Source organism: Anopheles coustani, chromosome 3 (genome assembly GCF_943734705.1).
Source record: "Anopheles coustani chromosome 3, idAnoCousDA_361_x.2, whole genome shotgun sequence".
NCBI lineage: Eukaryota > Metazoa > Arthropoda > Insecta > Diptera > Culicidae > Anopheles > Anopheles coustani.
In genome coordinates, this window is record NC_071288.1 from 14835735 (window position 1) to 14862464 (window position 26730).

General features: G+C 46.7%; 1 protein-coding gene across 1 annotated transcript; it reads right to left on the bottom strand.

Annotated features, from left to right (window-relative positions):
• Positions 1-10813: 10813 nt before the first annotated feature.
• On the bottom strand, positions 10814-11536 carry LOC131259947 (uncharacterized). The gene has a single exon (XM_058261563.1). It carries the CDS (start codon positions 11534-11536, stop codon positions 10814-10816), a length of 723 nt encoding a protein of 240 aa, XP_058117546.1.
• Between the last annotated feature and the right edge of the window lie 15194 nt (positions 11537-26730).

Below are 26730 nucleotides of genomic sequence, written 5' to 3' on the forward strand. Positions count from 1 at the left end.
ATAAAACCGTTCTGATTAAACCTGGGAATCAGTTATTCGGTTTTAATTGTAGTGAGTTCGATGGGTCATACGCGTGTCCGTGTCGGGGAAGAAAATATTTGTGCTTTTCATCGACGGACATCGGAGTGGACTCTGGGGGGGCAAACTTTATTATCCGTCGTTGACGACGGATCGTATGGTGCATTCAATTTCGTCCCATCCTATTTTCTCTCAAGTGTCTATTGTGTGTGTGTGTGTCTGTGTGTGTGTGTAGGCACACCGACTGACTGATGCAGTTAAGTGCATTTAGAAATGACCGTCGCCTGTTTACCGGGCCATTGTAGCTCGTAAAACGATTTGCAAGTAGTTCAATTATTTCCTCGATTTTCCACGCTGGCGCAACCGTTGCGCCGGGTGGGAAATTGTTTGCGTGTTTATTGTATGTGTGCTTGAGAGTGAATGTACATTAGATTGCATACGTGTCTGTTTGCGCGCCCGGTCAGCGGTGGACCCGAGTGATGCAGCGACGGCTAATTATGGATGCATGCATTAGATTCATTACTGTCGATAATTATAAATTCGTCGCCAGTGTCCCGGGCGTGCTAACGTGTCACATGAGTTGAGTGAGTGCGCAAGTGAACAAGTGAGTGTCCGGGAATGGGAAATGGACGGGAAATGCCGCCGCCCGCCGGAAGCGCCCGGCGATCGGTGTGACGCAGTGTGTCGTGTTTGATAGTGGTTCGATATATTCAGCATAATTTACCCCGACTGTCAGGGCGGGTAATTTTGAGCCACCGGCTGAGTGAACTGCACGCCTGTTTACAGGCTTGAGTAGTTGTCTGGGGGCGAGGAAACCCTCCGTCGCCGATCGGAATCGGACTCACCGTTCGAATGGACTCCACGGTTGCTCGTCGCGTCGAATACGAATGTTCCATTCAGTCGGGCCATTTCCTTCGATGACATGCTTCCGTCGGGCGTAGCCTTGGAATGTCGGACCGTTCGCAATCGACAGTGCATTAAGTAATCATACCACTATCGTGCCGACATACACACAACCGAACGACGTCGATGCATGGCTCAACGCACTGAAACAAGATAAATGTGTCCGGCAAATTCGTTCGGGGAAAATTATTGACGCACGAAATCGAACGAAAAGGATACGTGCGGTCACGCGAAGTGTATGGCGTTTATGATCGAAACATTATGGTTTGTTCTTTTTGTCCTCTTTTAGCAATTTGTTCAGTTCTCTTCCAGCATCCAGAATTGAGTTTTTTGCGAAATTGTTAGAGATGGCTTAAGGCGAAATTTTAAACCACCAAAACATATTCTTTAAAATATTGTTTTGAGACTAGCTAAAACTGCTCTAAAATAAACTCCTGCTAAAATTTTGTTTCAAAAAGCAAACATCGCTCCGGCTTTCTAAAATAAACATGGTGATAAATGCGTCATAGAGGCTTCACAACTAATGTTTATATATTTTTTATCCTGTTCCTATGACAACAAAATCACGCTACTTGTTTTCAACACTTGTTCATTCTGTTACATGTTGAAATTGGTTATTTCACGGCAGCGAGTTATGCCCATTTAGCGAACGGAGTAAAATAGACCGTGGGAAATGTAGCTTCAATGTATTTTTAACATCACTGAACTTGCCTCGCAACAGTAAGTGAGGCTAAAGTTGCCTGTGGCAAAACTTTTCCCGCACTGCGTGGGTGACGAACAATTTGTTGACACTGTTTGATTTATTCCATATCAGTTGACAAACACCGGAAACTTTTAGCCTACTTTCAACCAGTTTCGCTCCTACCAGGCAGCGTCTTAATCAATGTTCGGTCTAGTTTACGTTTGGAGGAAAAACTTCCAACTCCGCTGTTGAATTCCTACAGCATTGCGAACGTTCGAAACGATCTATCGGAAAACAGGGCAGATCGTCGAAACTAGTGGCATGATCCGCGGGGACATGGGAAAACTCCGGGGAAGGAGGAATGAAATAGAATTCCTCAAAATCATTTATTTGCTCGTTCGGTATTCCGAGTCGGGCGCGACACGAGCAAAGTGGGTGGACATGATTTGGAAACATAATTCCATATCTAAATTCAACACCAAAGAGCAATAGCGGGTACGCTTGTGTGAGTTGTTTATTTTTCCTTTCCGACGGCCAAGGACGGGGTACCGTTGGAGTTCGGAACGCGGGCGCTTCTTTTCCCTTTTTTTTATTTATAAACTTTCGATCCTCAGCAGCATTCGCACACCATTCGACGCTTTCAGTGCAATTGTCAATTGGCTCGTTTTCCCCGAAGCGCCGCGCTTAGGTGCGGGGAGGGGGTTTCGTTTTTTTTGGTCGGTTCGTCCTCCTTCCTTCCAGCCTTGCCAGAGGGAAAGTTTGTGGCGTAGCAACGCCGCGGTGGAAGGTGAGTTGGCCTCCCGGTGTTCGGAAAAGCGATCGTTGCGCGGTGCCGGTACCGAAATAAATTTCTATTCAATTTCAAGTGATACACTCATCGCGAATGTTTTATACAACGCCAACAAGGGGAGGTTTGCATCTGTGAGTGTGTTTGTGTCCCCTTGCACTCGCAATTGACTTTTCCGGGGAAATATCTGGCGAAGCAGAACTTTTTCGAAACTCTAGAGCGAGCGTTTTCATTGTTCGTATTACATTGTTATTGTGGTTTTCACTTTGTTATTTGGCATTTTCTAGGAAACTTAAATGTGTCGGAGTTATGAGTGTTTCGTAGAATTATGCAAGATTATTATTTAGCAGTTGCAAGCTGTACGGGTTAAAAAGTTGTTGGTTGTGTTCCACCCTTTATGATTGGTAATGCTTCGCAATTCATACGAAAATCTAGATTTTCAGTGTAAAAAAAGGAAACAATTTGCGTCTAAACTGCTATAACTTTATTTTGTAGAATTGTTTATAAAGCTCCACAAAATTGTTTCCACTTCAATCGATTTTGAGGATTTGTTCGTGCTCGGTGTCTTACTCGTTGTGTGTTCCAGAACAACTATCCTCTTACTTCCCCCTTCCAGCAATGCACCGTTTGGGCTCGGGTTGTGATACTTTTCGACTCTACGCGCCCGGCGGGGTTTGTTGGAACTAATTTACTTTTAATCACATTATAATGTATGCAAATGGAAGTAACATCAACAAAACGCTGGAGCTCTCCGGGTTGCCGACCGGGAAAAACTAAGCAACCGAGACCGATTCTGCGGATCCTTTCCTCCAGCGTTGATCCTTCCATTTCTCCATAGCTCATTCTCCCACCCCACGCTAGTGGGTGCTAATTTTTCGACCACTTTTCCACGCATATGCTTATGCGGTCCACGGTCGCTTCCCACTTCCTGGCCGGTGGTGAACCGAAGGCAAATAATAAGTCAGCAAAACTACGGTCAGCAGTGAGGGCGATGAATTTTATTATGAATCAAACCATCCGGGCACGGTCGTCTGGCTGGGGTTGTATAGGTTCCCACTGGATACGGTAACGTAAAATCACCCAATTCTGCCCAAAGGGAAGGGTTTAGCTACATCGTCACACTGGGCGATGGAAGAGACTGGGAAACAGAAGTTGTCCCTTGCTACCCTTTTGCGACGTCTTTCTAGCCGGCAAGGGTCATCGTTGGTGCTCTGGTCATCGAGAGGGGAATGAGTGTGAATTTGAGAACCGTGTCCGGTTGGGGATACACTGATCCACAGCCAACAGGTCACCAGAAGCATTCCAGGACGCCGAGCGAAGGGTCGAGAGAATGCGGGAATGCAAAATCCGAACGAAATGTGATGATGCGGTTGAAAAGTTCTGTGCGGAAATCGTGCTCTACTCAATCGGACCGAGTATCATCAGACCACTTCAGATTCATCTCCTCGAGGCTCGAGCGGGTCGAGCTCCCTCGGGGGTGAACGAGCGTGGAACGGAACGTGGCAGAAATTATAAACCCACCCCCGAACCCCCATGCCCTTTCCACCCGAAGCACGCCCAAATGGTGGGATTTCCCGTCGCGTGAAGGCAATTTCCAGTGGGAAATCTGAAGCCGGGCGTGGTGCGCTCTTGCTCCTCCTGAGTGTTGACATGGCGTTCACTCGGCATGGCAAGGGAAGAGATGTTAAAATATCATTTTACGGAGTGAAAAATTAAATTTAGGTGATTTAATTTATAGCGAAATTAAAATATTAGCCTTTCGGCAATAGCGGGCCCTTGAGCGGGCTCGGGTTGACGCACGTCTCCTTCGAGGCTGTTGATTTGGGACGATTTGGTCGATTTATGCAAATGCCGAAACGAATGAGAATCGTGCCCGGGGCAAAATGGACCGGGAAATGGGAGAAATTTTGCGAAGCGAAGGAAGGAAAATAAATCTAATCCCGAGCCAATCCGGAGCGATGAAGTGTTTATGCCGGTGGAACTCGATGCTACTCACTTCTTTCACGGGGTCACGGCCAGGTTAAAATTGTTTTAAATACAATCAATAATTACCTGGACACTGTAAATATGGTCTCCTCCGAAGGAAGATGCTTCGAAGTACTTACGGATTATTAACGTGCACGTTTAAGTTATCTTAAATAATAGATTACGTCCATTACTTATCCTTCTGATGCCTCTCTAAAGCAGGTCAACTTTGCATGCCGGAGGTGAACAAGAACAAACGCCGTACCGATTTGTCTTGAATGATTAACTTAGCAGGAATTTGTAGTGTTATCATCCCCCCCCCCCCCCCCCCTAACCCCTCCCTCCCACCTACACTCACCTCCCAGCCATCTGCAAAGTATCGAGTTGAAAATGAATATTCATCCGTCAGGTATTCGTGCGCCGGGAGCGCAGCTTAAAGTGTACGTGTGTAAAGATTTCTGATAAGATTTTCCAGTCCCGAAGCACCCAAAGCCCGGACCGAGGCATCGTTCCAGACGCTGTTTTATTATGTTAATGTATGCTCGCAAATGAGATTAGGATCGTACAGGCATCGGCCGTATCCCAGATGATATTGCAAAGATTGAGATTGAGTGTTTTTGAGTCAATATGGTCACATACACACACACACACACACACACACACCGGTGTGTGAGTGAGGCACACGTACGCTCCAGTTCGTCTACCCGTACAAGCACACAAGCCAAGAAAAAAAAGGGGAAGCCTAACAGAGTCTTGTCTTATCATGAACTCCGGCACTTCCTCGACGGCTTGCGAGGCAAAGAAATAACAATTAATTTCATCTCCGACAATGATGGTGCCGAAGGGAAGCATAAAGAAAGCTGTAACATCGAGGCGAAAGTTAGGGGGGACTACTTTTTGCGATCCTTCTCGACGAACACGGGATGGAGGCGTGGAGAGGTCAACGATTTCTCACGCCAGTTGAACGGTGCAATTTCGATAATGCTTTCAACGTCTCCCGTAACGGCTCGTAACGGATCGCTATAATGATGTTGGATGAATCGCTCGCAGGTTGTACGCACACGGGTTTCGCAAATAATTCACCATAAAGCTGGAAGAAATGGTACGAGTGCTGGGTGGCATTGACCAAATCCCGGTCGGTTTGCCAATGGAGATAAGATTCTTGCTCGGCTCTCGTCTTGGGGAAAGCTCATTTCCATCTTTCTGGGACGTTCCCCGAAAAACCCTGAGGTGCGGATCGTACCTGCCCGTAACGGGTTACGGGGGTGGCTGGAATCAATTGGTAGTATCGTTTCGGTGCTTCTACAACCTATTCTGACCCTTTGCACCGCAATCTCGGCTGATCCGCAGCACTTTATGCGAGCTGTTTAACATCAGGCCGTGTCGAGGAGCGATGCTTATAGTCGCTCCCTCGAGCATGGGAAGTTGATCGTATGTGTCCGGCTGATAAAAGTCAAATTTGGCGAATCTCGCCCCCTTTTTTCCTTGTTCCCGAGTGCCAGATAGTTCTCTTTTTTTTGTTTCCTCTACTAGGTGGTTGGAAACCAGCAGCTTTCCGGAGCGAGAGAGAGCCTACCGTGGACGATGGTGCCGGTAGGATTAAAATCATTCGTAGCTGGGATCGCTGTGGCCGTGGCGTACGTTAAAGGCTATTTCCGGGGTCGGAACTCCAACTCGTACACGCTGGGGATTTTCTTCTGCGTACCGACGTTATTTAATGGCCTCCGAGTGCCGGTAGCCCATCTACCTGTTCGTACGCCGTGGCGCCCGAACTAACGGCCCGGTTGCATGCGGCACGTTTTGCCCACCCTAAACGGTATCGCTTTTCGTGTGTTTTCCGTTCTTACAGAGCCGAGGGTGGTCGGTGTTGCGGGCTCGGAGGAAAGGTGATGGCGAAGGTGAGCAAGCTTAAGCACACGTTGTTTCAAGCGAACGCTGTAGTCGTCCGTAGCCGCGTCGTCGTGTAGAGTGCGAACCCGCTTGTTGGCGTGAATTTCCCGAGGCTCAGGGTGGGACATAAAAATCTGAAAAACTCACACAACCCGGAACCCGGCGGCGCGACGGAACTTCGGTGGGCAAGATTCAATTTAATTTTTGATCTTCTTTTATGACTTTCAATTTCGGGTTAATCGTTCCCGGGCAGCATCCCTCTTACGGGGGAAAAAAAGCCACCCTTCGAACGTCCGAAGGAAAGCATGGTCGGTTCATTAGGGGTGGATTAGCCCCAGTGTGTATGTGTGTATGGGAGCCTTCCTTCCTTCCCCGCAGTAGGCCGCAATTTCGGTCGACTCCATCTGGCATCTGGAACTGGTCGTTTGCCTTAGATTTTCCCGGACCAACCCGGTCCACCGGCATCCGGCGGCCGATTCATCTACTTTCACACCGGGGAAACATCGAACGACCACTGGGGCTAATGGCTTTCCTGCCTGTCCCACAACCACCGCCGCCCTGTTTTTCCGGCGTAATCGTTCCATTCGGAACCATTCGGAACCATTCGGAACCACCGGATCCGGGGGGGTTCACATGGGCCCCTCGTCGTTACAAATTACGATCCGGCCAAACAGCCGTGGCCACGTTTATTGAAAAGGGTTAAAATTAATTGGTTTAAGTAGTGCCCGTAGGCGCGGGCGGCGTTCACTTATCGCACCGGCGAAACTCCGGCCCCTTCCCTGCGTTTGGGGATTTTACGAAAACACCGATGGAATGGTACGACCACGATTCTTACGGGGAGGGAAGGAGGGGAAGATTGCCCCCAGGGTGGACGCTCTGGTCACTCTGGTGGGTATTGTGCTGTGTTGATAGAATAATCAATGAACCGTGCCCTACCTTGAAGAATCGCACACATCGCTATCGATTTCCGCAACATTTCACCAGGCGCGCGGATTAAACGATTTCGATAAAGTCGTCCTTCCCAGCCTCGCCGGTGGTTTTGTGTTGGAGCATTTTATAAGTTAAGGTGAAAATTTTCGGCGGCGAACTGATCCTAATGCACGCTGATAACGGGTCTAACAGTGAAATAAATGTATACAAAAGTTTATGGAACGTGTACGATGATAAGCCATCGAAATGCTTTGGCACGTGTAACTGATTCCAAAATGGATGTCTTGATAATGTTATTTTGGCAAAGGGTTTAAAAAAAATCGTTCCGTTTTCCGCAACTTACTGAACGCTTTTGAAAACTGGTGAACATATTGAATAAATTTTGCTAGTTAATTAGTTTGAATAAATCAAATGTGAAAACATGAACATTTTCTTTAATTTAAATGCGTTACGATTTTTTCGATCTTTTTCTCTTAGAAAAAGCGCTCTTTAAGTTGTGAAAAGCATCCCGATGTATATGACGGCTACATGAACCTTGCTTTCCGGTAAGCGGCTCAGGCATTACACAGGGTTTTAACCATTTCATTGAAAATTACTCGCCAGACCGACGTAGAGTAATGAAATCAAAATTAATATTACATGCATGGGAAAAACGCGAAGCGAATGGAAATAAGTAATGTGATGGTGAAAAAATATCATAAATAAATAATGCTGAATTTGTTTTCAAAAAAAAAAAAAAAAAAAGGACGATTCTTTACCAAGCATATGGAAACAAAACGGAACTACCAAATAAGAAATCAGAGATCAGAGTGGAATTACTAAATATTGTCCCACGAGGAGCGAGTGAAACAAAATGAAAACAACGGTACAAAAACAGCAAAAACCGTCCCGCTTCCACTGTTTTCGGGCACTGTTGGAGTACGTAAGGCGAGTCGGCTGGCTTCAAACGCAGCCACCCTTTGAACGGTTCGGGGTAAGGATAAAAGCCCAATTCGCTCCCACGTGGGATAGTGCGTTCAAGATCCCACGCCGGAACATATCGATTGGGGTTGGATTACGTAAAGCATGCATGTTGTACTTCGGGGCTGGGATTGTCCCAGCGTTTTCTCTTTTTTGTTGCCCTATTTTTGTTGACTGAAATAACGAGTCTGGCTCCGTTTGTTTGGGAAAAATGTAGACCGTTGTCTGGATTACATTGGTGCACTCAGCGTTCGGTTTAATCCGTACAATGGCCATTGCTTGCACTCACCCAAGGGATGAAATATGGCATTTTAAGCAAGCCGAGAGGACATTATACGAAAACTATGTGTGCGTATTTAAATTACGGACGCGGATGGCAATATAAATAATCATCAGCACGACTGCTAATAGGAAACGTATGAATATGGGCAACAATTAAAGTGATTGTTGAAGAGATTATCTGCTCTTTTATTTAATCTAGTAAATTTTGGCCAACCTAATTGGAAACGAATAAACGGAACCACTTTTAATTTTTATTTTACAATTTTCCGTTGGCTGTATGATTAAAAACATGCTTTAATAATTTTTCGCTGAAAAAAATTTCAAACGCACTAAGCTTGGTTCTTTTTGAACGTTTATAAATCCTCTCCAATGCATCCCTGTTGGAAAACTGCGCTGACCGTGTTCCATCGCATCGCTCCAAGGTTTGGTTCGTGACGTTGGATTTATGACCGTAATTATCTCCGGATCGGTAATGATTCCGTGCACCAACAACCAATGAATCTTGTCATCGGCAGGGCAATTCCGCAGGGCGCGTCTACCGTCCGGGTTAGACATTGCGCGAATAATTCCTCCGGGATGCACGAAGACGGATTGTGTTTGTTGTGCATGCAGCTCGGGATGGATTTGGCGGGCAGCATTCCACCAAGCCGTTTGGCATGGACACCTCAATAAAACCCATTTCGTGCCGCACTAATCCAACCCCGAGGCTGATTACGACGGAGGGTCGTATCTTGCAAGGGTGCGCCTGAAACCCCAATTTACGGGTTCCATCGACGGGACCGAGCGAAGCTGCACTTTCGGTGCCCTCCGCAATAATGGCGGGCTGTTGCGGTTTTCCAATCGACACCCGATTTTCGCTCGAAATGGATTATCGAGCCGGCGCTGCTTACTACTGCTTACCGAGCGAAAGATCGGCCCTAGGCCCCCCCGGTTCGCTTTTCTTAACCGGATCAGTGGGATTCGGCGGGTTCCGGAACGATTCGAGCGAACCGACCCGGGGTGGGGGCCGGTATCGCCATTCGGCACGCCCTTGGTAATCCACCTGTTTGAATTTATCGCAGATGAAATTGGATTTCGTGCCGATTTCTGGTCGCTGGGAAGCGGTACCGCCAACAACTCCGGCTACGTGACGTCCGGCAACTGCGAATGCGGGGTGTCTGTGGGTGAGATTAATTTTATTATCTTGATGATTAGGGTCTGATTGGTTTACGTTCTGCGTTTTTCGAGGAGCGGTTTTTCCCCGTGCGGGTAGCGTGCCATTTCCACCAGGTGGCGTGCATGCGTAGGAGTTATAATTTTACTTATGGCACTCAGCAACTTTACTCGAACCGTAAGGAGCGGCATGTCCCCCGATTAGAATCATTAGTAACTGCTTGAACGTTGCTTCGTGACCGATAGTGTGTGACCTCTAAGAGGTAATCTCTTGTTTTATTTAACGTTTTTAGAACAAGTTTGTTTGTAAGACTTTTGTACACGCTATTACTTGACTACATTCGTCGAAAAAAGAACCACCTTTCAATATTCCGCCAAGAAAGTGAAGAGTCATTAGCGATGTGTCTTCCAGCGTGTCATGCTCGAGAGGCTCCAAATCGATCGCGTATCGATTTACTCGAGTTCACAAAATCCGCCCATCACGCCACAACGCCCGGGAGTCCCTGAGTCAACACATTCGCCCGCCCTTCAGCCGCGATTCGGATCGCAAATCTTCGCATTTGCAGTGACTTTCACTTTTGTCACAGCATCCGAGCGGGAGGTTTTCCGTTTCCGTGTGATGCGAATCTATTGCCGCTTTTCAGCTTGCCAGCGTGTAGGTGAACCATCAATTTTCAATTAGCTAGGTGAGTTGACAGAATGTGACACCGTCGCGCCGGTTCCGAAAGCTCTCGAAGCGATGTGTTTTTCTTCGGAGATTTTTCGGTGATTTTATCGGTCACCGCCAGTGTCTCGGAATGGTTGGAATGGATTTTGGAACGGGTGACAGTGTTAAGGATGAGTGAGTATTTGGTGTGAGGAGGTTTTTGCAACCGGATTAGATTTGTAGTTTCTTGGGATGTTCTGATTGATCAGTTTCGGTTGCAACATGCTGACATTTGAGTCAGGTAATAGGCCTTAATATCTTCAAGTACCTCGTACAACTATCCATAGTGGGGTTTCTGGTGAGTAGTAACAGTTTATTTATTCCGAGTATTAATCGAACGAGTAACATGATAAACAAAATCACACATCAGCTGAGTACGCCCCTTCCTAAGACCGCGTTCCGTAAATGAGCTGCTCCTGCTGCGGACATCTTTGGCCTGTGCTTTATGCATCGTTGCTAATCCTAACGCTGGAGCACCTCGGCGAAAGCTAGGATTACAAGACGGGAACTGAGGGATGGGCTCGGGATGGGTGGCCTTTTACTTCTTTTTGTAGATGTAGTCCAGCTCGGACAGGTAGACGGCGGTCGGCTGCGGGATCACTTGGAGTGGCTGCTGCTGTTGCTGCAGTTGGGCGCCGTTCAACAGGATCAGCTGCTGAAGGGTGGACTCGGGAAGATTGATGAGATAGACCGGGCGCAGTGCGTCGTCGACGGTTGCGACCGGGAGGGTCGCTGGCTGCTCGAGGCGCTGGTTGAGGAGGTACTGCTGAGGCTGCTGACGGTACTGGGCCGGTCCGAGCGAGAGACGAATCGGTGACGGCCCGTTGAGTTGCTGTGGTCGGCGGCGAAGTTTCGCGTTGGTAGCTTCGGTGGGAGTAGCCTCTGCGTCCGTCGACTCCTCGTAGTCCTCGAAGGCGACTGTCGTCGACGCTGGGGGTTCCACCGTGGTAGTCGGTTCGTCGGTGGCGGCCGCAGTCGTTGTTACTGGAGCGGCTCCGGTGGTGGAATCCTCTCCCGGCAGCGGGAACGGTTGGGCCGGCTTGGGATAGTGATACCCGGAGGACATCGGCTTGGGGTACTGGTAACCGGTGCTCGGTTGTTCCTCGGCCGGCTGTGGCTGTTGCTGCGGTTGCTCCTCGAGCCGAGCGAAGCGGGCATTTGGCCGCTGCACACCCGGGAATGCAGCTCGGGACCGGAACCGGAATGGCGGCTCTGCGGTCGCCACGGCCAGCAGTGCGAATAGGAACACGACACGGTTCATGGTGATGCTGATTGGAACGCTGGTGCAGGAGCAGGAAATTAATTGATTGATTAGATAACCGAAACTGATATCGATTAGTCGTTCTGCGGGCGGCTTTTATACTGGCGGCGTCCCAATCGGCATCCCTTCCCTGCGCGTGGCTAGCGCGCAACGCACGACAGGTGTCGTGGTGTCAACCGAAAAGCAATTACCAAGCGGACGTCATGTGGCAAAATTTGCCACCCGAGGAAAAAGGTCGGATGAGGACACGCTGGTGGGGAGGACGCTCGCTTCCGGAAGGACGCATCCACAGTTTTGGGTGATGATTCAGCCCAACAGCGCATCGAACCAAACCCGATGACCCATTTTGGGAGTCCCCTGCTCGGGCACATGTTCGACCCTCGGCACGCTCCATCGCTAAATTCGTGCTCGGTTTTGGTACGCGAGCACAAAAACATTACGCCTGACCTCCGCCTAGGTCGCGGCGGTACGGGGCACGTGCACTACATTGCGTGACCGTGGCCCAGCAGGAAGCAAATGAACTCATAAAAGTGTACATCGATCGGAGTGCGCGCGCGAGGAGTAGCAAAGACAAAACAAAAATAAAAAATGGCGGTCAGTCGAAACGGGTTGGCTCGGGGTCGGGACTGGCAGAAGGCCTCGGTAACACCACCGTACTTACGGCCGGCGACCGGTAATGGCTTTTGCGGGCGGCACCGATCGATCTGCCATTGCCGCTGACGGATGGCGACCGAATATGGCGACCGGCTTTGGCGATGCGCACAATGCCGTGCCGATTAGTGCGTGGCACACGTACACACTCACGCGGGTCGCTGTTTGATTGGGTTTAGAACTGGACGCGGACGAATTTTATAAGCGAATCGAATTGTGCACGACAAATTGTGCGAAGCCTTGATAGATCCGCTATTCAGCGTGATAGTTTGATTGGATGAATTGAAAGGAGACGAATGGCTTCCTTTGAACAACGTTTCAAGTAGTATGAGGTTCGTTTGTTTATTTTATTTTCCTTAAAATTTTGAACTGCGTTTTAGTTGCCTAACGTTTTAGTTAACTGTCAAACGCTTTCTAAAATTCCAGCTCTTGTCAGCGCTGTTTCCCCGGGAATATCATCAAAGCAACTCATGCGATGTAATTACAGCATTTTCCGGTTTTTTATTCCAAAGTCCCATCAAAACACTAACAAGTAGCAGATTTCATCTGACAAGTTGCGCTCTATAATGGCAACAACGCATCATCGACATCGACGCATCAGCCACATTCAATATTTAACATGTTTCATCTTGCGGTCGATTTGACAGCTCTCAAACCTTGATTTTGGTCTTCGTCGCCTACTGGACGCAAATCGACACCGAGATGAAACATGTTAGATTTTGAATGTGGCTTTATAGAACGGTAATGTTGCCATGCCATCGATGATGCGCTGTTGCGATTATAGAGCGCAACTTGTCAGATGAAACCTGAAACTTGTTAGTGTTTTGATGGGACTTTGGAATAAAAAGCCGAGAAATGCTGTAATATGTATTTTCATCAAAATCAATTCTTTTGATGTTGTATCGTATTTTCTTACTAGTTTTCAGAGTGTATTTGAAATGAAATAAGGGATGTAAGCTGATACCATGGCGGTGCGAAACGTTTCATCCGGTGCCATAGTTTATGTTTGACAGTTAGCGATGAGCAAAAGTTGCTAGCGTTTAACAGGCTTTCTCGATGCTTTCACCACCAAAATCCTTAACGAACTGTTTAGAAACAAAAGAATCATCTAATGAGCGATAAATGCACACAATCTTCTAACGGGCATGTTTTCGGGATCATAAAATCAATCCGGAAGATTTCGCGGTGTGCTCCATCCGGTAGCTACTATGTGTTTCCTTCCGCCGACGGATAAGTCGGCCGTTGATTGGCCCCGGGCTTCGTTTCAGGAGGCGCCCTCAAACGATGAACATTTATGAGCGGAATTGAAGGGATAAATCTCTTGTGTTCTCCCTCCCCTCTCCCGCATTAGCTTGATCCTAGGTCCCGTCATCCGCGGCCAATCAGCTTAGTACGCATCCCGCACGGCCATAAGCGTCGCGACCAAGCGCTCTTCGCTGCCTTTAATCGAATTATAATCGAAAACGCACCCGCTCGTGAGCGGAACCATGCGTTCCGCCATACGCGTGTACGCATCGGACCGTCGCGGAGGTACTTAGGGGGCTGAGGGAACTCGCGCGCGGAGGCGTGTTTAATATTCATGTCACAAGTGGTTCAGTCGCGACTGTTGGCATTACCTCCTCCCCTCGCTGCGGGGCTCTGGGAAAGGACGGAGAGTTCACGGCTCGCGTATCTTGTCGCCAACTGCACGACCTTCCCGTTCCCACTCCCCGTTTCACACCTACTTCGCGCCGCCATGCACCAAATGCTGCAGTTTTGCGTTGATTCGTTTTGCTTATCGCCATTGCTGGCTCAGGTTCAGTGCTGCAGCATCGAAGCTGAACTGGACAGCTGCACCGTTGTTGTCGCGGGTCGGGTTTTTGGGACGCACCCAAAGGTCGCGTAATCGTTTCATTGGGAAGTTTTGCGGCAAAAATCATTTGCACCATCGCCATCGCTCGTGGCCATTGTCGGTTCCCGGGATCGGTGCGGGCAAAGTGGTGCGAAGTGCGGGCAACTGCCGGAAATGGAACCAAACGGTCCCGTGGCAGAGGCAGAGAGGGAAATCACTTAGCGTTATTAAATTTTTGACAGCTGCTAGCTGCCTTGCGTTGATGCTGCAAACGTTTGTGCGGTGTTACTTTTTTTTTTGTTTTGTGTTCGCATGTTGTGTGCTGCTTTCTTTCTCGTTCACTTAGTTTGTTGGCATTTCAATTTGCTCGTCGCGTTTTGCACTTCGGATTAAAACAAATGAGACTCTCGATTGCCGGAACGATTGGCCGCACAATGAATTGGTGATGGAATAAAAAATAAAGCGCTCGCTGAAGTATTTAACTTTCCCGGTAGCAAGCGTTTGTTGAAATTAAGAGGAAATGTTTGTTTTGCAAAAAAAAAGTAAAAGAGCACATGACAGCTTTCAGGTTGGTACCGTCAAACGGTGTGCCAAAAGTTTTCTACTCGGACATTTTAATTGCAGCCACGACGTACTGCATAGGTTTCAGCTTAATTCCTAAATGGGAAACTTTTTTTTATGGAATATTTCATTAGAGTTGACGTGGAACGATTTATTATTCAGACATTTCTTGGGACGTTTATTTCTTTATAAACCACAACATACATAAAATAAAAATGACTTCTTTAATCAATAAACGATATTTATTTGACACAATTCAATCGAAATCCAATTATAGGTTTCACTTCCGGATCATCTCGTCAACCTTGACCCTGGACCTTGACGCCCTCTCCTTCCCGTTCGACTTGACCTCGTGTATTCGTGTATCAAGCAGGGCTTTTGCTCCCCCCGAAAGGGTGCACGGCAGCCATTTTCTCGTTTCATATTGCCCTTAAGCTTCGCCCTGCGTAGCTACGCCGATGCTACGCCGATCCGACGTCCGGTGACAGATTGTCTGAGAAGTGCGATAAGAGAAGCGACGCAAAATCGAACGTAAAATAAATAAACAACAACACATCATTCGATGGCGCCCCGTCGGCTTCGGCTGTGATGAAGGATTTTCCGTTGTTTTTTTGCGCCACTTGTCATTCCGCTCACATTTTCCCCGTTGTTTGTTGTGCCTTTTTTCTCCCCCACCCCAGCCGTTTCGCAGCTCTGGCCAGCGTCCTGGTCGTGTGCGGATGACGCGCCAAATACATGCTCAATCATCTAGTTCCACCACGTATCTACAGGAGTTCGATCCCGCGTCGGGTCCGAGCCACGGGAACGTGCGTTCGTTTTCCCGCGCACACACACACAAATACACACACACACTTTGCTGTTCCACCGGAAATGGCGAAAATTTTAACGACAGCCACGGTAAACGGTGGCCCTCCATCGTTCAATAAACCGAACGCAGCCACTATAGCGGCAGTGAGATCGCTTTCTGCGCCATCATTTGCCATGTGTCGGAGTATGCGGAGGAAGAGAGAGCAATCGGAAAAGCTCGCAAAAACTCCCTGACCCTGTGAAACCCGCCAGCTGCCTGTTTTTGGGGGTGCGGGGGAAAATCCTGCAGAGACGCCTGCAGCTGGCTGCCTCATCATGATTCTGCGTCAGTTGCGCCGCCCTTCCCCACGGTCGTCTCACTTTAAGCCGCCTCGGAGGGCCCCGCTTTTAACGTCATTCGACGGGCGCGCCTTCTTTTTTATTGCCCCGACACAATGCGGAAGTGTTCTTACATGTATACATCATCAATCGGAAGTTCTTCTGGGAACTGAGCGCTGAGTGAACTGGCTGGCTCGCGACCTTTGCCATGACCGATCGAACGCCATTGGTTGATTGATTCTCGGTACGATTGAAGTGATCTCTTTGTGGTAGACGGGAAATAAAACCTTATACTTGCGTAAGCACTTCCAGTCTTATAAAGTTTACGGATTTTAGTTTAATTTTAACGGATTTATTTCTTTATCTGTGAGTTTGGAAATTCTCGTACCGCTTTCAAGTGAAACTTTAAATCCTATCTGTGTGGGGTTTCCTTCTCCTCTCTACAATGACAGCGTCTCAACATGACTCCAGTTGACCTCCGGAGGGGCATTTAGGGCTTCGGCAACTAATCTTCTTTGTTGCCCACTGCCTCTGGCGAAGTGGCTTCAGTGCATCTTCTGCCTTTTTTTTTTGTACCACCCTATGGCGCTGACGGACAGCAGACGGCCGTCGACCGTGTTTCGGCCGCATTTGGCGTCGTTCTTCTGTGGCCTGCGTCCTTTGAAGAGTTTTACACTGCAGCAAAAACTTTTATATCTCCGAGAACGTGCACGACCGTCGGGTGACGTGTGTTTGTGTGACGGGAATGGAAATGATGCTCTGGTGAAAATTCATCATCATTCCGAGTGCCGATAGCTGATGGCTGATGTGCGCCGGATGAAAGTTTTTGTCTCTCGGGTAGTAAATTTCAATTTGTTTATAGCTTATGCTTTCGCCTGCCTCCAGATGGACTTAAATTAAGTGGATCGCCAGTTTTCTGAGCCATGGCGTGACTTTTGACATTCTTTTGGTCGTGGCAGTCTATCAGATAGGAATTGAAATATAGGGGTTTCATAATGATTGCTTTATATGTACAGATTATTGTTCAATATAAAACATTCAAATATTACCGAATGGCGGTTGATTTGGTTGACATTTTTCCTCTTCACGTCGGTTATAAATTTAAGGCCACACATTTTAGGGATATTTTCCATTCTGATGGCCTACGTTGTAGCTGGAACTTCCAACACGTCATGGAATTTGATGCTGAATTCCATACCAGATTGGTAAAAAAGGCAAGCTGACGTGTTGTTCTTTTAGCCTTTGTTGTATCGGATGGCATATCGTGAGCTTTGGAGAGAAGCCCATTGTAGAGGATACAAAGGACAAAAACTCGCCTGAATTATGGTTAACCTCGTCTAATGGTTGTCAAATATTCGCATGCCAACCCACATTCAAAGACAGTATACTGGTTTGCTGGGAGTATAACAAAATCCAGTGTAAATTGAATACTTTGAAAAGTCCATACTCAAAATTCAAACTAAACTTCTTCACGAGTTTTTGAATAGCTTCAATATTAGATAAAAATTAGAAATTTAAATATTTTCTAAAAACCATTCGAAGCACCTTTAAACACTGTTCGAAACCCCCGGTTCTTGCTGTGCACCGGAAAAATATTTATTTCGCTTCCTGAACTCTTTTTACAGCTTATGCAAACATTGCCGAGCTATGATATATATTTTTTCCGTTTGATACTCCTCAAACAGATCACCGATCGACCCGCCGACCGATGCTTTGTCGCCTGATGGCACAATAAAATATCACAAACGTATTTGTTTGCCAACGTCGCCTTTCTTCTTCCACCCGAGCTGCGGATAACCCCCCATCCCATCCGCGAGCCATGGATAGATTCCAATACGAATGAATATTTCTTTTCACCCTCTTTTTCCCCGGTTTTATGAGAAAATAAACCGTCCCAAACTTCGTGCAGACCCCAACGACCTGCCGTCGCCAATGATTCGTGAAGAAATGATATTATTATCATTCCGGGATCGTCGGGCAAATGCGATGAGGTTTGCGAATTTCTGGACAAACATTCCTTGTTGACACACGGATTCGAGAAAGGCGAACTCCATGGTTAGCTGCACGGTCGAGAGAGTATAGGGTAAGGAGCGTTTTTCTCTGAAAGTTGTGCAAACGGCTTGGTTGAAACAAAGTGAACAAACATTGGAGTTTGTGCCCCCCTTTTGGAGGAATATTGTATGCGAAATCGATCGGAACAAACCCCGGCGGGAAACCCAAACATGACCAGATTCCTCAACCCCTCCTCTCATCCCCCTCCCCTCGTGGTGTAGTGCATGGAAATGCATGTGCAATATTTGTTTATTGTCGTTCCCCCAATGTGGGAAAATTTTCTCGGAACTTTCGTGCGGAGGAAATATGGGTCAGTTTTATTGATTGATGTTCCCAAATTGGGCACCGTTTGCTATGTGCCAAATGTGAAACAGTGCTTTTTTGACGTAATATATCCCTAGTTTATTGAGTTTCTCTTATACTGCCGCAAATTGGAATGTTTAAAAGAATATTTTCTACGGTCCATTAAAATCTTTCCCTGATATTGTAGACATTCTAAATAGGTTTCGGTGCGCGGGTAAAAACTAATTGTTTCCACAAAGCTCAGCCACCGCTTTTATGACACGCCATTATTTTAAAAGCGCACCAAAAACTTTCCCCCGTTCGTTAGGCGACGAGATGTTTTCGAATTTTCAACTTCTCAAGAAAATTAGTTTATTTACGCAGCGGTAGTGGAGGCTTTCGTGCCATTCCGACCACCTGAAAGGCTGGTGTGAGCCTGGAGCCTGGGAAAAAAACCTGTCCCATAATGAGGCTGGTGCTAAGCAGGACCTCTTTAAGCTCCGCCGAGAAATTAATAACTTAAGTGAATTAATTAGAGTACGAAACTGGGCGTCCCAGGCGCCCAGGGTCGAGCAAAAACTTCGCCGTACTCCGCGAGGGCTCTCCTAAAGGGGCGTCCACCGCCGTCGTGAATTGCTTTGGGGAATTTAATTTAAAGTTCGGCCTCTTCCTTGCGCGGCCCACCTCAAAAGTCCGAGCGGCAGAGCAGCTGAAAATCCCGAGCGTCCGAAAGTGCGGAAACTTTGCTGCGAAATTAATCAGCCATGATTTGGCAGGCCGGACAGCGTGTTGCGGGTAGCTCAGGAATTGGGATAGCGTGGCGTTTCGGGCGTCGCTGTCTGTCGACCAGACAACGAGACAGATATTCGCCATTCGCCGTTTCGCTTCTGCTGCGCTTTATCGGAACTGTCTTTGATGCTTTGTTTTTTTTTTGGTGCGCCAACTTTTCCGACATGCCCGTAGAATGTTAAAATTTCCCTACCAATCCCTAGTACATACAAGCGAATGTGCATCTATGTATCCGCATTTTGTTCTTCACGGTAATGATCGAGAGTCTATTTTTTTTATTTTTTAGTATTTTTCTCCCGCCTCTTTCGCGTTATATTCCGTTTCTTCGTGGACCTAAAGTTGGCCGGCGCGAAAAGCAATTACGAAACGGTGTCATTTGCTCCTTCGTTCATGCTGCCTCACGAGTTTTTCGGGCGAAAAGCGAAATTAGTGACATTGCTATCGAAAGCGAAGATGACAATTTGCAAATTTTCCGAATTTGATCATATTAACGCGCGAGGGAGCATAGAGAGGAAGCAAATCTTTTAATATGGCAAACGCATAATTGAGTGACCGATCTGAATATGGGCGTCGGTGGATGAATAAAGTTTTCCACCGAACAAAGGGACTTTGATTTGTCTGTTAAAAATTTGTTACCAATCGTTTTTCTTTGCTGAAAAAACTCAATGTAGTTCCATTACGTGATTTTTTTTAAATCTTAACAAGCGGTGATATATTTTACACAATATCTTCAATCTAAATATCAATCTGAAACATTCTTCTTCTTCTTCTTCTTGGCGTAACGACCTCTTGATCATGCCTGCCCGTTAAGGACTTACGAGACTTGTTTCCCTGTTGTACGTGGATAGTCAGCCCTCTCGTACAGGGGAGGGTCCGGTCTCGGTTGGGATTCGAACCCACGCCGTCGAGGTGGTGAGTGATCTGAAACATTATTATAAGCAATTAACGTTGCTCAGGATTTGTTACATTTTGATGTATCGCCATATTGTACATAAGCTTTATATAGTTTGTGAATAGTGCAAAAAATATTTGAAACTCTTACGTTATATTTTTGAAATGGCATCACTGTTGCTCTACTGTCTTTCTTTAGGCATTTTATGTGCATGGACTTCTATTTGTCCACAAGCCTCACGGGTGAGCCGAAATACTATATTTGTGCTTCAACTGTTGAGTGTATAGCTTTTCATTTACTAGTAGATACAGAATTTATCTTTGTTCTGCTTTTATTTATGTTTCTTTCACAACTGTTACAGTTTAGTGAACTATTCCTATTTGTGATGGAAGCTGGACCAATTAACTTTATTTTTGAATTGTAAATGAGTTTTATTGTAGGGCTATGCTTATCTATATGTTATGTAAAAGTATGGTTATTCGGTGTTGATTCCATTCAGTCTGCTATATTTAGAAGATTTTCAATGTTAAATATGATGACCACTTTGCTACATTAAATTTTATTAATCGTGTAAAAACGGGATATTGATAAATGAACTATGAAGAAATGCGATATAATACGACCATATGGAAAGGCAGTACATAACAAATCACAAGGCTGCTTTTATAAAACAATCTAGACACGTTACGCTAATGTTTAGTTCAACCCACAAGGAACACACTCTAATGCACTCTGGCGCCCTTTAATGTGTTTCACCGTGCGCCATGCGACACAAAGACATTCATTAAAAATGCATATAAAATGTTTTATTAGATCCATCTCGCGCACCGTAATTATAGCGCGCCTGGGGGACACAAGTTTTTGTGCCTCTGTTTGTGCCGTTTCGAAGCACCTTCGCCCATTTATGCTCGCAGACGGCGGGTGTGCCACGGTCCCTACGCTAGTGTGATGGATTTAGCGCTTTTTTTTCGCTCGCGGTCCTTTTTGTCCCACGTATCGCCGACTTTAGACGGCGTTTGGAACGATGGATGAGCGTTCTCTACGTTCTGCCATCCATTGGAGTGTTTGCGGGGTTGAGGGAAACATGTGCAAAAAAAAAGCCTCAGATCTAAAAACGCCCCGCTGGAGGCAGGAGAACATTTGCAAAAGCATTTTATTTCCTATTCATAATGGGAACTCACCTGGCAACACACCGTGGCGCCATTTGAGGTTATGTGTACAAACCCGGCGATATTGGCTGCACCAGGTCGTCGACTGGAAAACGCTGGTCGCGCGCGGGAGAAAAAAAGGAAGTACAACTTTATGGCAACAATGAACACCCGGCATTGGCGTGGCGAGTGAATACGATGGTGCGCTCGGGAGAAGACGAAATATGCGACAACAACTTCCAACCTACCCAACGATTTTGTTGGTGCGCCATCGATGGAGACGCCTGGTGAGTGAACGTGGTGGCGACGCAGTTTCGTTGTTAAGCAATAAAAAAAAGCTAGCCATCGCCATGTCCGCTTTCCGCGAGACATCGACTCGGTCGCCCTCGACTAGCGATCTCCGAGGGCACACCAGGGTTGGCTTCGAACGGCACTTTGAAACCTGGCCCGGGTGTGGATTCATTCCGGGATATTGCAGCCCGCAGATATTTACATGCCCCCCCCCCCCCCCCCCCGAGAAAAGGGGCCAAAAAGGGGATGAAAAAGTTTTCCAAGCGCACTTACCGTATCGAGCGAGTCCAGTTGCAAATTCATGCAATTACAATTGTTCCATCCACGGTGGATTTGGTTTTGCATGCCTGCCCAACAGTCCTTTCGGGGTGAAATTGGGGAAATTGGAAGCAAAACATTCGTTTGAAGGCCAATGTTCGTGTAAATATCATTCGTTTATGATGTTCTCCATCCAATGAATTATGCTTGAAATGGAATCTCAATGAAGCTCTGCGAAATCCAACTCCCGTGATTTTCAAAGCGGATTATTGTTTGGAGCAAAATTATTTTAACTATTTTTTTGGTTTTGAACAATTAGCCTAGTAACTCTACCATTTTATGGTATTTTGGGCCCACACAAAGAGGACTCTCGTCGAGGTCATGCGGTGCGTAATTATTGATTTAATTAATTCGATACCGGTGGTTTTTCTCTCACGTTCATAAATCCCCGTGTTCAGAACACTGTAACAAACAACCCGACACCTTTCCCACCCGGCCGATCTGGCAGGTGGGTCGTTGAAAACATTTCCCGTCTCGCGCCTGGAACACGAGCGCACGAGCAAAACAACAACACGGCCCGGGCCCAGGTCCAGGCAAGCATTAACATAAATCATATTTTAGCAAACGGTCGAGATTTCCCGGAACCTGCGCCAAACGCTTCATTATGTGATAATGACTAATGAATTCGCAGTTTTGTGTGGCGGGTTTGTGAACCTAATTCCGTAGGTGTTTTTCCACGAGGCAGTTATGCTGGGTGCTCACACGGACATATCCTGTTTCGGCGATAAATATATCGAGCATTGGGGAATGGTTTTACGTAGGGCACTTTTATCAAACGACATCAAAACCGTATCTGATTGTGATAGTGGGCATTGATCGCGGGGGAGGATTCCCTGGAAATTTTTATTTGAATGGGATCGCTTTTGTTTGTAAAATATATGGAAAAACACAGGTCCTTTTAAATATTTGCAGTTATTAATTCGCTTTGATCAAAGGCATGATTTACAACTTAAACACATTATATTTGAGCGAACGGCTCACAGGGAAAGTTCCAGATTGTATGGGTCAATCCCCAACCGCTCCATCAACCACGCGCCTGATCGAGTGGTCAATTAAAACTCATAATTGCAAATAGTTTGTTGCACACTGGAGTTGCATCATACAACAACACTCGAACGCGTTGAGTGCAGCTCTCGAAAGTTTATTGCAAACCATCGACCGCTTGCCAACGGCTGCCTGCATTGTAGTAAACTATCTCTCCCGGCTCGTTAGCGCCATGCGATGATTGTTCACGGTCGAAGGAAAAATCGGCACACGCCACAGCACATAAATAGTTTGAACAGGGTTCGGTTGCTTTCCATTTCAGCATCCATTACACCGACCTGGTCCGGGAGGTTACTTTTAATTCGAATGCAGCTCGAACACACCTACCGAACGATTCCAGGCGTTACCTTGTGCCAAATGAACTCGAACGGATCATTCATTATTTTGCACCTAATTTTCCTACCACTAACTCCACGCTGAGCAAGCCCAGCCTGCATTCAACAATGCATGGATCGGTTTGGTTGTTTCCTGTTCCGCTGGTGGTCGTGTGAAATTTATGCTTGCAAATGAGTTTTCCCAGTATTTTCCGGGAATCGTTGTAAGCCATGGGTTGGATATGCGTCCGATACTGATAATGCTGTAGCGAGAAAACACTGATATTGTGAATAGGCTGTGTGCTAGTTTTAAACGATTTTTATTTTCATTTTAAAATAGTTTTTTCTGCTCGGTTGCGTGTAAAATAAAATTGAACAATGATTTAGTTCAATTAAAGTAAATGAACATATTTTGTTCTTTAAAGTCTGCTATGTTACAAACATTAACTTTCATATCCTTTGGAAAGTAATTTAATTACAACTTTGTGATCTTATTTAACCGTGATTTAAAAATGATTTCTGTCTATCTTTGCCAAACATGGACGTTCGAGGCTAAATCCGGTTGATGATTCGACGAAAACTGACGCGCAAACGAACGTGGTAGCTTCACTCACCGTCAAAGCTAGTCCGGTTCGGTTGGCGTTTCGGCCTTATCGGGCTGAAATTCCTGGAAGGATCATCAAAAGGAGGGCTCGTGCAAAAAAAAAATAAACGGCTCCTGAAGCGAAAGTGTAGCGAACGGCAAACTCTCATTACCGGTGGCTCGTCCGGAAATGACTCGGACCGGTTCTTTTTTCTGCTTACTGGTATCCTCCACCCGTTCGTGCCTTTCGTTGGTCTTTGTGCACATGTTTGGTAACAGGATAACACATGCCGTCTTCCAGCGCGCGCGGGATCGTTCCGTTACGGATGCGGCTGATCGCGGAGCGCTGTTTGTAATTTATATCCATTTAAGGGCGTGAATTTCCATTCGCTGTGAAGTCCTCAGCAAGGCTCAAGTGTGCACGTGTGTGTTTGTGTGTCTGCGTGTGTGTGTGTGTATGGCGTCCATTCCTGCCGTCCCTCAGGCTCCATAGCGTCTCTTCATGCGCTTGGGGAGAAAGGGATCGTTTTTCTTGTGCGAAAACGAAGGGATCCACTCTTTTGAATCTCCCGGTGGTGCAATTTGTGAGTGGAAGGAGAAAGGATATGGTACCACGGAATTGCCAGCTTACGTGGATACGTGGATCCTCGCGCGGCAATGGGCATGATGAAATTTTTCTCTTGAAGGTAGCGCGCGACCGACGCTGTTGGAGCAGATTTTTATAAAACGTAAGTGATCTGCTTTTTCCCCCGTTGTAGAGCAAAGAAAATTGAAGGACCTCGTGGAGAAAAAAAGGTCGATACAAGGACGAGAAGGGATGCGAGGGACTTTTCCGCTAGCAGGAGAGGTAGTTTAAAATTTTCCTCCCTTGGTGAGGAGTGATTCGGGACGCGGGATGGAAGAAAGGCCAACGGTAACAATGGCAAGATGGCAATAAACGAACCGCAGAGGCACAAGCCTTTAAGCGTAATCCTTTCAATCCTTTCGCAGTCCCTGACGCCAACCAAACGAGAGGCTGCAAAGCTGTCCTGCAATGTCCTCGGTCGACCGTCCTGCCTTAATTTTGTACCCCGTCAGGCGAAAGCCCCCTGAGCGAAACGGTACGCGTAAAATGACTTCCGTTTGCCTTTTCTCCTCCGAGACTCCGTTTGGAATCTTCTCCAGCCAGCTGGAGGGGGGGAGGGTTTCCCGGTGGTTGGTCTAGCAAAGCACATAACTTTTAATGGAACGGCCGGCCTCCAGACGCAGCTTTGGGCTCATAATCTCTCCCGCCTCCCACGTCGGTGGGCTGGCCTAAATCCTTTCCAATTCTTCCGGCCTCCGGGCTCGGGTCCAGCGTGTGGTCTAACGCAGGAAGCGCCGGTGCTGGGCAAGCCAGTGACCTGGAACTCGACCTCGGCCGGACAAGATTCCACCACCCGTCCGTCGCTCATCGTTCGTGGGGCGTTTGAAGTCCAGAGCCGTGATTTTCCCGAACTCGGCTACGCGAAAGCGGCCACCGCAGCGCGCTGAAAAACTATTAGAATAGTCGTTCGTCCGGGGAACACTTTTAATATGTATTTTATGGTACTGCGTGCCCTTTTATATTTACGACCGACCGGAGCCGACCGTCGATCCAGTGCGCTTGCACTCTCACGGGTGTATTAGGCGAGTTTTTAAACGCTTCCTTCCAAGCGGCCCCACTTCCACGGGGGCGATTACATCGGTTTTCGGATCCACGTGGAAGGAATTGTTTTATTGCTTTTTTCCAACCTCCAAAACCGCAGCGGCCACCCGGTGCCAGCCCCGTAGGTCATCCCTCCCCCATTCACCACTTCCCTTACCGCCTGGAAATGTGCTCTCGGGGCCGGACGGAGCGACGGTACCGGTCGTAATTTTGGTTCTAATTAATGTGACTTTCAGAAGTTACCGACTAGTTGAATACTGCTGGCGCGTCCAGCTACCCCCGGCCATAATGAAGCCGGAGTTATATCTAATGAACCATCGGCCGGTGGGACGAGGGCTGTGGGTGATTCCTCGGGGGTGGGGGAGTGTGGAAAGTTGGTTCGTTGGTTGTCGGTTGTTGGTTGTTGGGTTGTAAAGCAAACAAAAGGCAAAAGGTTAACGGCCACCGGGGCGAATGGGAAAATGGGAACCAGCGCCCTTTCGGAACTGTTGCACACGCGGTACGTTGAGCAAAGTTGAATCGCTCACACATACACCATACGTTTGTATGTGTATTAGAACGTGTGTGTTTCATGGGATAGGGAGAAAGTGAGAGAGAGAGAGCTTAGTTTCCGTTGGTTGATGATCTTGTCAAATTACGAAACAAATTATCTAGCTCCGGCTCGGGGTTGGAACGATACAGTTTAAAGGATACTTTAAACCAGGGGTCGGCACACGTTTCTTGATAAGGGCCAAAGGGCCTGAAGTTTTACCGTTTGATTCACGTGGTTTAGGAATTTTGGATTTTCCAGAAATGCAAGGTTGTATAAAAGTAAACGAGGAAGTTGCCTGAGTATTGATCACTTCGATCAATAGTTTCAACGTTTCTTTTTAGGAAGAAAAAAAGGGAGGTTCAGTGAACAAATCCGATCCAAATTCAAATGTGTTTTTATAGGATGTTGGTATAAACTTTCTTGCGGGCCGGATAGAAACAGCTAGTGGAACCGATTTGGCTTGCGTGTCAGACTTTACCGACCCCTGCTTTAAACGATGGAAGGGAACATTCAGCACGGATTTAGATTAAACTTTCCCGTAACAATGTATATCGAAGCGATTTGCTGGTAGAAGTAAGTACCGTCGTTAATAAGATAGGTTTGCATTTTATGTTTTCGAACGACTTTAAGGGAATGATAATTTGGAGAGCTTAATTGAAACCAATTTTAGTTCTAAAATTTTATTTATGTCCGATCTTTTCGTTTCATTTCGTTGAGTTCATGAAGAAATGCAGCTGCTCTTTTGCAACAGTCCAATTTATGAAATTTTATGATTAAATGGTACTCTGTGTTCAGATACTTCTGGTATGAATTAGCTCATTGCCATTGCTTTCACGAACTTATCAGTAATCATTTTGTTATTGAACAAATAAGTTTTAAGTTAATTTTTTTACAAAACCCAATGAAACTCGCATAAAACTGTAGGTGGGTTTGTGTCGTAATTCTGTGTGTGGTTATTGCTTTTGATGGAGGAAAGTAAGAAGAATTTGTGTTTCAATGTACTTACACAATTGAAAATCTCTTTAATCTGGTATTCTAAGTACAGTATCGGAATCTATAACTCTTTTGAAGTGATCCATTATAATTGAAGACATTTTGTTCCATTGAAACATCTT